Source organism: Auxenochlorella protothecoides, assembly GCF_000733215.1.
Source record: "Auxenochlorella protothecoides strain 0710 unplaced genomic scaffold scaffold45, whole genome shotgun sequence".
NCBI lineage: Eukaryota > Viridiplantae > Chlorophyta > Trebouxiophyceae > Chlorellales > Chlorellaceae > Auxenochlorella > Auxenochlorella protothecoides.
The window spans coordinates 34,145-47,100 of NW_011934190.1; the positions used below are offsets into that span (position 1 = coordinate 34,145).

A 12,956-nucleotide genomic window follows, 5' to 3' on the forward strand; every position below is an offset into this window, starting at 1 on the left:
CCTTTTTGCTGATTCCATAGGCCTCATCGTGCTTTTCGAGAAGACGTATGGAGCAGATCAGATTTTTCAGACTGACCCATGGTGTTTCAAGCATTGGGCGCACACATTAAGACACTTGAGACTTTCTGAGGCCAGCAAGGCACCTTTCGGAGTGTGCCTGCCCATGACTGCTGGCTGATCGAATTCAACAGCCACTTTGTGATCTCCAGCCGCCGATCATCAGGCAAGATAAATGGGTCTCTTGCGAGACGATGTCCACTTTGGAGGATGCCCGGGGAACATGCAGATCTCTCTGAGATGCAAGACCCACCCGCGTCTGTCGCGCGTGAGGGCGTGCGCGGCCCGACGACGTCACATCGCTGAAACACTCCGAAAAACTCGATTTCTATACTGCTAGCGGCGTATGCCTTTTTACCTCATAATACAAGAGGAGGGCATGGTTCAGATGGGGAGGCAGTACACGCCCCGGGCGCAGTACCTTCGAAGCTGCTACAGGTTCATCCTAGCTTCGCTACTTCCGAGATTCTTCCTCAAGCCGCTGGGACCCCAGCCAGGGGCCGCCAAGATCTCATCAAGTCCACCACCGTTGGGAAATGAGGCCTTTTTCTTTCTTAAGTGGAGTGTGCGTGGTGTCGAGGATTCTCTAGTGACGTGTGCTTGCGGCAGTCGTCGTGAGTGCACAGCCTTACGTTTAACCGCAAGCACAGCGAGACCGTGAGTCGCCGGACGGGCACTCGAGTCTTAGCCACCACTACAATGGATCATGGAAGCTTACACGGTGCTTTACATACAGGGTGCTTGTCCCTACTCCTGCCAGTAGCGCCATGAGACCCCTCCCATTTACCGCAACATGCAGGCAATGGAAGATGAATCCTATGCCTTCTGCCCCGCCGATCGAGAGTGGGAATCCGCGCCGACGATGAGCTCGAAAACGGAATCGGATGACGGTTTCAGTTTCCCCCCCGAACTGGAAGCCTTCCTCTCCGCCTCGGTGCTGGGCCTCGACGACGACACCAGGACATGGAGCCTGAACTCCTCACACGTTTCCACGGACAGCGGGGGCTCCTTGGGGCCTGCCAGCAGCCCATCCCCCCGTCTGGCCCAGGGTATGGTGTCCATCTGCCCGGCCCTGGTTTCCCAGGCGCCGGGATCCGTTGCCCCCCGGGCTCGCGGGCCACCCCGGAAAGCACCGACGCGGAAGCGGCACCCTAGGGTGAAGCAGGCACAGAGCAAGGTGGGTGTACCGGATGGGACCCGACCTGGAGGGAGCATCTGGTCAGGTCTTAACATCTTTGAAGGCCTGCTCAGTATGCTTGTTATGGCATTGTCAGCAACCCCCCTGGTGCTTGGCTGTGATGAGGTGACTTGCTGAGCGAGCAGGGAATGGGCAATGATCAAACCCCCTCTCCTTGCACCTGTCAGCCCCTTGCGGTCCTCACCCATACCCCCCACCTCGAACCCGCTTGCTGGCATGCATGCAGTCACCTGCTCCCCCACATGGCACGCCATGGCAGGTGCCTGGCCCTCCGCACCCCCACACGCGCTCCTCGCTCCACCACAAGCACATGGCGTCCCGACACGGCCCCCCCTCCCACGCCATGGGCATGTACAGCGTGGCGGTGACCTCTGGCAGCCAGCCCGGCCAGCACAGCCGCCGCCTGGAGGTCAGGATGGCTGGCGCAGCGCCGGGGTCTGGGTCAGTCATACCCTCGCCCCATGCGCCGAGCCCCGCCATGACGGGCGACGCCACCCCGCCGGGCCAGCCCACCATCACCCTGGCAGGGAGCGGGAACGCTGCGCCGGACGTCCGCCTGGCCCCGCCCGCCGCGGCGCAGCGGGAGGGCAGCACGCTTCAGCTCCACCTCTGCACCCCCACCCTGCGCCTCACCCCGGTGCTGCCCATCCGCGTCGACGCCATCCTGCCCCCCATCAGCTTTGCAGCAGGGCAGGGCGCCGAGGCCGGCCAATCCCTGCGTGCCAACGCGGCCTAAGCTGCACCTCTTTATTTATCTTCCCAGGTACCTACTTCCTATGATAAACCAGGCCCCCTCGTACCACACCCTTGTTTGCTGAGACTCTGTTCCAAACCCTTTGCGCGCCCGCTTGGCCTTTAGAGCGCGCTTCCATTGTTTCGATGTACGGGCCCACCGGCTCGTTCAACCCCCCTCTGCACGTGTGCCTGTTCCGCCTCCGGCTGCCCCTGCCACAGCCGCGATGTAGGTAGCCACCGATCCTGCTTCTTAAAACCTGTCTGGAGCTTTGCCCCGCCATATACAGCTTGCCCCACCCGTTTCCGGACTGGGTCTTGCCATCGCCCCTGTGTGGTGACTCTCTTGTACTCACTTGTTATTCCCAAGTATCCCGGGCCAGGCATCTTCCATGCCCACCCTAGGGGCTGAACCCTTTGAGCAGCGCGATACAGTAGCATTTGCGCCCACCCCTTTTCCAAGTCATCAGTGGGCCAACTTGTGGCACATTCCCACAGGACACTCTCTGTTCCAATCGCTCTTGCCCTCGAGATGTAAGTACACAGTTGGCATCTTGCCCCCCCCAGGATCTCGGAGCATGGGAAGTGCACATCGTTCAGTGTGTGCTTACACCAGGCACTCCAGCGCCATGCCGACACGCAGCAGCGGCAGAGCAGGGGTGTTGGCGGGGGCATCGACTGGCAGCAAGGGCTGCTGCACATCCAAAAGGATGCCAAAGCAGACCTTGCCCCTGCGGCGACGCAGCTTTGCAAGGCTGAGCAGGGGTTCCGGCCCCACCCACCTGCATGGTGGGTTTCACAAAAGACAGAAAACATTGGACAGCCATGCAGGGCGATGCCTGGTCTGTGGCAGCAGATGAGCCAGGGCGATGCCATGCATAGACTGAAAGTAGAGGGGTCCCACCATCAACCCTTCCATTCACTATCTCAACTTGCCAGCGTGGCAGCCTTCCATCTCACCCCGGGCCCCACCTGCCATCCCCGGGGTCCACACAGATGCGGTCGCAGCGTGGGCAGGCGCCTGCGACCCGCAGACCCAACTCCCCCGCCCTGATCTCGGTCCAGCTGTCCTCTGCGAAGGGCCACCCCCCCCGCCGGTCCGTCGACCACGATGTTTGGGCGGAAGCGGGCTGCGAATGATTCCCCGGTGGGTGTTGGGCATGCAGGGACGTCCCCGCGGCCAGCCCGGACGGTGGGTCTGATCAGGTCCACAGCGTGTACAGCGTGCTCGCTCAGGAGCTCCAGGCTGGCCCGCGTGACCAGGAGGAGGTCCCCGCTGGTGGCGAAGCGAGTTGGCAGGGCGGCCATGCCCTGCCTGACGTCAGCAGGTAATGTGTTGGGAGTGACGCTGCTGTGCAGGGAAGGCGGGCCAAGAGCGATGATGCTGTGTGCGCCTCCCGGACCCCCAAGGGTGGCGCCCTCGGTCTCTGAGCTGGCTGCCTTCTCTCCAGCTGCGACCCTTGGCCCCTCCTCAGGGACACAACTCTGCAGCTTCGAGGCGGGTCGGCGCCTTGCGACGCTCGCCTCCAGCCGTGCCGGCTGTTGCAGGGCGGCGCTGAGCCAGGCGGTGAGGGTTTCGCTGCGCGCCTGGGGCCCAGCGGCTTCAGGACGGGAACCCGCGCCTGCAGCGCCAGACCCGAGGGGCATCTCCGGCGAGAGCCTGGCCTGGCCGGGCACCTGAGCCGCCCCTCCCACCCACTCCAGGACCAGCACCCCCCGCCTCCACTCAAGTCGCGGCTGGATGGAGAGGAGGCCGGGGCAACGCTTGGGGGACAGGGGCTTGCCAGTGCCATCCACGACGACCCAGCTTCGATCGTGCAGCAGGCCGGAGGGTCCTGGCGGTGCGCGGCGTGAAGGAGACGTGAGTGTCTGTGCACTAGGGTGTTGTGGTGCTGCGCCAGCTCATTCTCAGGATGTGCCCCCTGGACGAAGCCCTGCAGCCAGAAAACAACTCGGTAGGCCGCCTCACCCAGCGGCCACTCGGTGGCAGGGATGCCCCGGCAGGACTTGACGGGGTACAGTGTCAACGCCGTCACGACGAGGGCCGAGGATGGGGGCACCGCGGGCGCGGGCCGCAGGGACTCTGGCGCCTCAGCCTTTTCCACGAAGAATTCCTCCAGGAAGTGCACTGCATGCAGGGGGAGGGGCATGGGGGGGGTTGCTGGGCCGCGGATGGCGCCTGCACCAGGGCTGGCATCCTGCAGCGTTGCATGCATCATGCAAAGATGAAGAGGACGGGACGAGTCCTTCGATTTTCTAAACACAGCGCAGCCCTGAGCAGCCCCTGCTCCCAGCAGCACCGACAGCCACGCACCGATGCGGTCCACGTCCGAAGTACGCGAGGCATAGCCCAGCGACGCCCGCACCGCCCCCGTTGGCTTGCCGTGCATGAGGTCGCGGTCGTCCCAGCACACGTGCCCCTCCGCGTGATTGGCCCGCATCTCTGCACGCAGCGCCGCCGAGGCGGCAGGTGGGGGTCGGCAAAGGGTGGGTGGGCACCGGGTATCATCAGGTTCTCGCGGAGGCACGGTGGTTGAAGGAGGCATGCGAGCATGCGCATCACAACCACCACCCCCACACCACCTCTTCATCGTTCCAGTGAGAGTGACTCATACAGATGATGTAGCCGCTCGCACTTTGGGAACCCACCCCCACACAAACCGACCCCAGACTCCCCCCACCACGGCTGGTGAGCCCGAGGGCCTGGGCGCAGGCGCCCGGGTTGCACATGCACCCAGTGCGCAGCCGGATGCCGCGCAGCGAGGCCAAGCGCTCCACCTCACGGTACCCCATGTGGCCCCCGTCGCCCCGCAGCATGCTGAAGGTCACGGTGGGGCCCTGGCTGGTACGCACGGGCAGCGCGGTGTCGGCGGTCGTCGGGGTTTGGGCGGCGTCCCGTGTCGGGGCCTCGGGTGCATGGTCGCCCGCCAGTGCCAGCAGCGAGCCGCCGGGCCAGCAGCCGTGCAGGAGGCAGGCCGGGCGGCCAGAGGCGTGGCGCAGGGCGGCCAGCCTGGTCGCCAGGGCGCGCGCCAGGGCGCCGGCGTGGACCCCCACGCTACGCCAGCCCCCCATGCGTTCGATGGCGTCGAAGCCGGCCAGCGCCGGCTGGAAGGCAAGGAAGGGGAGCGTCCCGTCCTCGAACCCGGCGGCGCCGGGCCGCAGACTGTGAGGTTGTGTTTTGTTGGGGTTGGGCGGGGGGGTGGGTGGGAGACAGGGGGTTGCAATGGGGTGACCTTGAGGCAGGAGGATGAATCAGACTCGACGTAGTGCGTGCAAGTCCTGGGACTGTCGAGTTCCAATCATGATCAATGAGCGGCTCGGATCCGCGTGGATGCGATCCCGCCGGCTGACACCCCCCTCCCAACCAACCTGTGGAAGGGCGCATCGTGAGCGCTGGCCCCCACGGCCCCTCCCCCAAAGTAGGTCTTGCGTAGGAGAGGCAAGACGTCGTTCCTGACCAGCAGCGCGCCCAGACCTGCGGTGCCGTATGGAGAGGGAGGGTCCGATGATGAGGTTCCTCCGCCTCTTTGCCGGGTCACCACCTCCACCCACCCCTCCACTGGCCTTCCTGCACCCCTCACCGGTCGGGTACCCAAACAGCTTGTAGTAGGACAGGGCCACAAAGTCGGCGGGATGAGCGGCGAGGTCGGGGGGCCCCGTCCCAGCGCCCTTGGCGGCATCCAGCAGGACCCTCCAGGCGGGGTGCTCGCCGTCGGCCGCGCAGGCCTGCACCGCATTCACCAGCTCCAGCCCGTATCGGACTCCGTGGAAGTTGGACTCCATGGGGAAGGCGAAGAGGCTGGCGGGCCTGGGCGCCGCGCCGGCTGTGGCCGATGGGCAGGCGGGCAGGCTCACGCCGAGTCCGCCGGCCGAGCGCTCAAGGCGCACGGGCACGACCCGCGCGCCGCCTTCCCGCGCCAGCTCACGCACCCCCAGCACGCTGTTGTGGTTGTCGGTGAGGTGGCAGAACAGGGAGCTGTCCTGGTGCCAGGGGAAGGTCTCCCCGACCAGCTTCAGCGCGGCCGTGGCCCCCGAGGTCAGGATGCACGTGTACTGCCCAGGGCCAACGCCACACGCCTCCAGGGTGCGGCGGCGCAGGGCGTCCGCCCAGTCCGGCTGCCCGGGACCCCAGGACCCGGCGCTGTGGGGGTTGCCCGTCAGCTCGGCGGCCAGCGCCTGCAGGCTTCGCGGGAAGGGTATGGAGGGTCGGAAGGACGAGTCATGACTCCCAATGGCACAGCCTGCCACCAACACCCTCAAAGTACGTCTCGTGCGGCGCCTTGAACCCGGCGACAGCAGGGGACGTCTTCAACAGACTAGACAAGCGCCTATACATGCCATCACACCCTGTAGTTGCCCGTCTGCCACCTGGGTGGAGAGCTGCAGCGCCACCGAGGAGAGGGGGGGGCACCCGCCATAGTCGGCGTACACCACATCCCGCAGGCTGGGAAACTCAGCGTCGATGAGGGACTGGGAGCCTGGCGCATACTTGGCTAGAACATCGGGTGACGAGGCTGCTTGGAGGCGGAGGGGCTTCGGCTTGGGGCTCGAGTGGCCGTCTGGCCAGTCGTGTGAGAGATCATGAGCGTCCTTGCCGCGGGTGCGGGCGCGCCACTTCTCGAACGCGATCCCTGTATGCGATGCGCACTGGTGGGTGATCATGATCATGGCGCCCGAGTGGGCTCATCGCCCCTGCGTCACGGTCGAGCCCGGGAAGGCTGGACCGGAAAACCCTTGCAGGAAACCCTACCCAGGCCCAGGACCTCGCTCCCCACCCACATGCGTCCACACCCACCTGTGAATACGGCCACAAGCAGACACAGCACAAATTTTGGCAGGTCTGGCTCCAGGCATGGCGTCGTCGTGGATGCGAATGCCTGCAGGGGTGTGGCGAAGTGCATGGGGATGGCGTGACCCATCCCCTCACCGATCCCGTACCTTTGTACTCATGCTGTAAAATAGGCTACATGGTACAAGTATAATCTTCCAGGTTTGAACTTTAACAATCAGAGGGACAGTATGGTGAGCAAAGGTGTGAAGGCAGAGATTTTTACGTAATGTCACACCGACATGAGAAGAGGCCACCCCCACCCCGCCCTCCCGCAATCTCGGCTGAGGATGCAGAAAAGGGCCCCCGACCCGTGCATCCCCCGAACCACAAGGGAATGGCTGTACTCCCTCTACACTCCTGCACCGCATCAATACGAGTGCAGGCCGGGAATCCCAGTTTGCCGGGTGATATCTCATGCCTCGCTAGCTCCCACTCCTCGAGACTCTTAGCGCCTGACCCCCGATTCTTGGGGGCCAGATGGGGTGGGAGGACACATCCCTGTTCCTTGAACCCCCCGTACAGTTTGACGCGTATCGGCCCAGCTACCACCTCCAGCCCTACGCGGGGTGGCTGAACGATCCCAATGGCCCGGTGAGCCGGTGACTGCGGGATGCTACAGCACCTCGGGCCGAGCAATCGGGCATAAGAAACTTGCTCAGAAGCTGTAATCCATGCCGACTCACCCATCTCCCAACCCTCGCGCGTAGGTCTTCTACAAAGGCCGCTACCACATGTATGGTGCCGGGGTGGCATGGGGGGGCTTTGGGCTTGCTTGCATACTGCCCATAGGGCCTTGGGCGCGCCTCTATGACCACTCACCCCAATAGCAAATTTTCCAACCCACTCAGGTTCTACCAGCACCTGCCAGAGGCGTGCGAGTGGGATTTTGGCATCGTGAGTTTCCGTGTCGGAGGGTGCAGAGCGCCGAGGCATGTGGCGGCGGCGCCATCATGGAGCAGGCACATACACCTGTCCCACCTCCCCCCCCTCCCCCCTTCCACCCAAACCCTGCAGGTGTGGGGCCACAGCGTGAGCGAGGACCTCATCCACTGGCGCCAGCTGCCGCCCGCGCTGGTGCCCACGCCCGGCGGCCTCGACGCCGACGGCTGCTTCTCCGGCTGCTGCGTCCTGGACCCGGCCTCCGGCCTCCCCGCCCTGCTCTACACCGGCGTGCGCCTGCGCTCAAATGCTGCCTCAGGCCCGCCCCCACCCCCCGAGCACGACCTGGGCCTGGTGTGGATTGAATCCCAGATCGTGGCGGTGCCGGCCGGCCCCGCCGATGACCTGCTGGTGGAGTGGGTGAAGCATGAGCGCCCCTTCCTGGACCTGCCGCCCAACCACGTGCAGCTGACTGGGTGGCGGGACCCCTTCATCTACACCGCCAACACCGCCGGCGTCCCGGGTGGGTGGGTGGGGGTGTTTTCTGAGGGAAGGGTTGGGGGTGCTTTCTGAGGGAAGGGGCGATACCGAGAAGCTTTGGTGTGAAGAAGTGAGAAGGGGTGAGGGGGTCCCAGGAAGGCCCAGACGCATTGGCCCCCCCCGCTGAATATTCTTCCTCAGCACTGCAGACTGGGGGCACACTGCATGCAGCCCAGCCCAGCCCGCCGGCACACTGCGCTGTGCCCATACACCAGAGCGGCGCCATGCAGGGGCCCCGATGCCTTCCCAGCCCCATGCTCGCCGCCCACCCCGCCGCAGGCACCGGATTCCGGGTGCAGGAGCATCGCATGCTGATCGGGTCCGGGATCAAGGGCCAGGGGGGCACCGCGCTCGTGTACTCCTCCCCCAACATCCACGGCGGTGAGGTGTCGGAGGGGGGTGGCGCGGAGGCGTGGGGCTGGCGGGGTCGAGTCGGCCCTCCCACGCCGGTCTCCCCTGCCTGGGAAGGCTGCGCCGCAACGCGATGGCCTCGCCAAGCAGCCTCCAGACATGGCACTGCCTGGGCGGGTCCATGGGCGCACGAGCTCGCCTGTTCTCGTCCAGGGAGGGGGTCCAGCCGGGCATGCAAGCCACCCTCGCATGTCCCTGCCGGCCACTCTGACCCAGTCCGCCTCGTTGACCCACCGACCCATCCATCCATCCGCAGACTGGCGTTTCGTCGGGGAGTTGTGCACCGGCTCCTCCCTGGACACCGGCTTCGTGTGGGAGTGCCCCCTCCTGGTCCCGCTCTTCCCCGTCCCCGGCAGCGCGGCGGCCGAGTCCGAGGCGGCGGCCGCCGCCGCGGAGGCCGCCGCCAGCGGCCTGCCCCTGCGCCCGCTCCCGCCCCACTGGCTGGTGGGCGAGGCCGACGTGCCCGCGCCGCAGCTCACGCCCTTTGGCTCGCAGCACGATCTGCTGGCGCGGGCCGGCCCGGGCAGGCGCGGGCGCGGGCGGCGCGGCGCGGCGCGGGGCGCCCACGCCTCTCCCCTCTCCCACGGCGTGCCCATCGCGCCGCGCCTGTCCGACGCCACGACGGAGGAGGGGGAGGAGGCGCGCACGCCGCGCGCCGACGGCAGCCTCTCCCGCGCCGGCAGCTTCCAGTTCAGCGCCGACGGCGGCTCGCACGCGCGCCTGCTGGACCTGGACCACGCGCCCACGCTCGAGTTCTGGCGCTCGCCCTCGCAGCGCGGCAGCGAGGCGGCGCTGCTGGGGGCTGTGGCGGCGGGGACCGCCGTCGCCGAGGGGGATGCCGCCGACGCCGAGGGGGATGCCGCCGACGCTGAGGGGGATGCCGCCGACGCCGAGGGGGATGCCGCCGCCGCCGAGGGGGATGCCGCCGACGCCGAAGGGGATGCCGCCACCGCTTCGGCGCCCAGCGCGCGCACCTCCTCCGACCTTGCACGGGACACCGATGATGGCGAGGACTGGGACGCGTCCTCGGAGCTGGCGGCGCTGGGCGCCGCGCGCCATGGCGCCGCCGCGCCCGCCGACTCGCGCCTGGCGGGGCTGGCCTTCGACGCCGCACTCCGGCAGGAAGGCGTGGCGGTGGGCGCGCGCCGTGCGCGGCGCCTGTCCCTGGACCGCGCCGCGACGCTGGAGGGCTGGGCGGCGGGGGCCGACCTGCCGCTGACGGTGCTGCCGGTCGGCCTGTCCGGCATGGATGCGCCGTCCGTGGGCGTCGCGGCCTCGCCGTCCGTGGGTGTCACGGCCTCGCCATCCCTGGCCGCGGGCCTGCCTCCGCTGTCTGTGCCTAAAGCCGCTTCCCCTGCGGACGAGGGACACGACAGGGTGGGCCCGTTGTCCGCGCACGTCTCCCCGCGCCCCGCCGCCCGCCCACCCATGCAGCAGGCGCAGCAGGCGCAGCCGCAGCAGGCGCAGCAGGCGCAGCCGCAGCCGCCGCAGGAGCCTGCCGGCCCCGCCGGGCCCGCAGACTCGCGCGGTCGCGCGCCGCTGGGGCTCAACCTCCCGCCCCAGCACCGCTTCCGGGAGCGTTCGGAGGACGTGTTTGCCAGCCGCTTCAGCTCCATGCCGGGCATTCGCCCCAAGCGCACGGCCTCGGTGGAGCAGCGCATTGGCCGTATCTCCTCCTCCTCTGACACGCGCGAGACGCCCATTGGGCCCGACTCCCGAGACCCCGCCCGCCAGTGGCACCTGTTCACCAGTGAGTTTGGGGACAGCGTGTAAATGTGTGTGTGTGTGTTTGAGGTGGGGGGGAAACCGGTCGGCGCGCGCGCGCAGTCCCTGCCGCCCCTCGCTCGCTCGGCACCCACTCTTCATCCACCATGAAGCACCCTGCCCGCCATGGCCTCCCTCCCTCCCGTGGATCGCGTCCCAACTTCCTGCACCCTTCCGCACCTCGCAAGCCAGCCCTGGAGAATGGGAGTCTCCTCGCCCGCCACACTGGACCGAGAGCGGGCATGCCCCCTCTTGTGGGGAGTTCCCACAGTACTCATGTGGAATGCTCTATCAGCAGCAGGTGAGCTTGACGCTCCGGTCACTGCCGGGGGGCGGTTCGGAACAGCGACCTCCCGTTCCGTAATCTCTGGTCACCTCCAAGACACTCCGTCACCGCCGTCGGGTTGACGAGGCTTGAGCGGTAGAGACTCCCAATTCACGAATTCTCCCTTGGGAGCATGTGGAGAGGTCAAGAGAATGCTTGACTTCGGCACGAGACACCCCTTCAGCGCGCTCTCGCGAATCTGATCTCTGGGCAGGCGAGCAGGCGCCAAGCCTCGGGCTGAGGTATCTTACCTGCCTGGGCATCATAACCGGCGCAGAAGCGCCCTCCCCGCGCTCCTCTCGGTAAATCCTCAAACTCATCGTAGTCGCAATGCAGCAGTTGAACTGCATCCATCCCGTGCGATCTGTGTGCAAGGTGGGGTTTGCCACAGCTCGACACAGCTCCCGCCCGTACTTTTCCTCAAGCCGCGACGCGCCCCCTAAAAAGTGGCACATTGCAGCACAGGCCTCGCAAGGTACATCCGAACCTGAGAACACCGGTTACTGGCAAAGCTGCTCAAGGCGCACTCGCACCACTCTCCGGTACCCACCTTGGTGGGGATTGTGCTTTTCCCTTTGTCTCATTCAGCCCCGTGCTCCTATCCCCGGGAGCTCCACCTGTGAGAAAGGAGGAGGAGGAAGCCAACAAAGCGCGCTGGCAGGAGAGCGGCGGGGGCCAGGGCAGCTCTGACGAGTGGCGGTGGACCCTGAATTGGGACTCCCTGCCTGGGCACCCCATCCTCATCGGCTCCTGCCCCCGCTCCCCCTCCGACATCGTGTGTGGGCTGGGTTGTGCAGTATGAGAAAGGGGGGGGACTCTGAATGGCCTGCGCTTGTGCCCTGGGTCCTCGGCGCGGCCCCAAGGCGAGTGGGCGGGCTGTACATGGTTTGACACTCCGCTGTTCGCCGCCTGGATCCACCCCCCCCCCCCCCCCCTCCCGCTCCCCTTCCTCTCTGCCCAGTCTCCCCCGACGCGCCCACCAACCCCGTCCTCTTCTGGATGGGGCACGTCAGCGCGGATGGGCTCAAGTTTGAGCTGGAGAGCGCGCGCGGCCCCTTCCGCCTGGACCTGGGCGACGTGCTCTATGCGCCCAACGTGCTGCAGGACCGGGAGGGGCGCTGGCTGCTCTGGGGCTGGCTGCAGGAGAAGCGGCGCGTCGGCTCCTACGACTACGCGGGCTGCTTGACGCTGCCGCGCGAGCTTCACGCCACGCCCGACGGCCGCCTGGTTCAGGCGCCTCTGCCGGAGGTGGGGCGCCTGCGCCAGGGCGGCGGCCACGCCGTGCGCGACGTGGTGCTGCCCCCCACCAAGGCCACGCCGCTGGAGGGGGTGGAGGGCGACTGCCTCGACATCGTGCTCACGTTGGAGAGGTGGGTGGGATTTTCTGGGGGGGGAGGGGCCTGGGTGGAGGCGGGTCAAGGGAGATGGGGGATGGGGGAGGTTAGGGGAAGGAAGGAATGAGAGAGGGAAAGGGCAGGAGGGGTGCGGGGGGGGGGGGGGTAAATCAGCAGGGTGCGTCCCACCCGCCCTTCAGTCTAGGGAGCCATGCTTGCGCTCTCCAGGCCATCGCTGACTATCAACAATCGCGCCCCCCCTACTCTTCACCACGCAGGGGTGGCGCGTACGCGGCGGGCCTGCTGTTCAAGTCGTACGAGGCCGGGGACGAAAACGGGGCTGCCTGCTCTACGACTGGGAGACGGGGCGGCTGGAGGTGGTGTTCGGCGTGCCCCCCCACTGGGCCACCACCCACCTGCCGGGCCTGGCGACGCAGGGCCCGACGCCCACCTCCGCGGCGGGCGGCGGCGCCGACCAGCGCTTCGCGCCGGCCTGGGAGCACGTCGACCCCGCCCTGCTGCTCACCACGCCGCGCCTGGGCTCGGCCAGCGGCGCCGCGACGCCCGGCTTCTTCTCGCCCGGGCGCGACGACGCCGGCGCGGGGGCCGATGCGCCGGAGCCGCGTGGCGGCGGCGGCCGGCTGGACAGCCCCGGCCCGCCGCTGGCGCGCTCCGCCTCCTCCCTGGGCGTGACCAACCTGGGGTCCCTGCGCCGCACCAGCAGCTACCTGCGCCTGGGCGCGCACCCCGGCGACGACGACGAAGACGCCGGCGCCGGCGCCGGCGGCGGGTCGCTGGCCGCGGGGCTGGAGGGCCTGCGAGGGCGCGATGCGCGCGGCCTGACGCGCGCCAGCGCCGACTGGGCGCTGCGCGACGCTGGCGGCG

General features: G+C 67.4%; 4 protein-coding genes across 4 annotated transcripts in view; 3 read left to right on the top strand and 1 right to left on the bottom strand.

The window, feature by feature from the left end:
- Positions 1 to 1,565: 1,565 nt before the first annotated feature.
- Positions 1,566 to 1,991, top strand: F751_4009 (hypothetical protein; the record flags this gene model as incomplete). The annotated part of the gene is made up of 1 exon (XM_011398560.1): positions 1,566 to 1,991. The coding sequence occupies one exon, from the start codon at positions 1,566 to 1,568 to the stop codon at positions 1,989 to 1,991; it is 426 nt and encodes a 141-aa protein (XP_011396862.1).
- Positions 1,992 to 2,379: 388 nt separating this feature from the next.
- Positions 2,380 to 2,847, top strand: F751_4010 (hypothetical protein; the record flags this gene model as incomplete). Its single annotated transcript, XM_011398561.1, has 1 exon — positions 2,380 to 2,847. One exon carries the CDS (start codon positions 2,380 to 2,382, stop codon positions 2,845 to 2,847), a length of 468 nt encoding a protein of 155 aa, XP_011396863.1.
- On the bottom strand, positions 2,595 to 6,888 carry F751_4011 (Molybdenum cofactor sulfurase; the record flags this gene model as incomplete). The annotated part of the gene is made up of 10 exons (XM_011398562.1): positions 2,595 to 2,769; positions 2,960 to 3,117; positions 3,209 to 3,822; positions 3,957 to 4,115; positions 4,302 to 4,430; positions 4,669 to 5,150; positions 5,357 to 5,462; positions 5,569 to 6,163; positions 6,356 to 6,618; positions 6,783 to 6,888. 10 exons carry the CDS (start codon positions 6,886 to 6,888, stop codon positions 2,595 to 2,597), a joined length of 2,787 nt encoding a protein of 928 aa, XP_011396864.1.
- A 407-nt stretch (positions 6,889 to 7,295) lies between these two features.
- Positions 7,296 to 12,956, top strand: part of F751_4012 (Beta-fructofuranosidase, insoluble isoenzyme CWINV6) — a gene marked incomplete at both ends in the record, with an annotated part of 7,755 nt that continues 2,094 nt past the window's right edge. The window contains 11 exons of the mRNA XM_011398563.1: positions 7,296 to 7,409; positions 7,526 to 7,551; positions 7,667 to 7,724; positions 7,833 to 8,220; positions 8,517 to 8,618; positions 8,905 to 8,978; positions 9,276 to 9,452; positions 9,771 to 10,398; positions 11,349 to 11,514; positions 11,751 to 12,107; positions 12,350 to 12,448. Coding sequence (XP_011396865.1) covers positions 7,296 to 7,409; positions 7,526 to 7,551; positions 7,667 to 7,724; positions 7,833 to 8,220; positions 8,517 to 8,618; positions 8,905 to 8,978; positions 9,276 to 9,452; positions 9,771 to 10,398; positions 11,349 to 11,514; positions 11,751 to 12,107; positions 12,350 to 12,448 — 2,189 coding nt within the window. The remainder of the gene's footprint in view (positions 7,410 to 7,525; positions 7,552 to 7,666; positions 7,725 to 7,832; positions 8,221 to 8,516; positions 8,619 to 8,904; positions 8,979 to 9,275; positions 9,453 to 9,770; positions 10,399 to 11,348; positions 11,515 to 11,750; positions 12,108 to 12,349; positions 12,449 to 12,956) is intronic.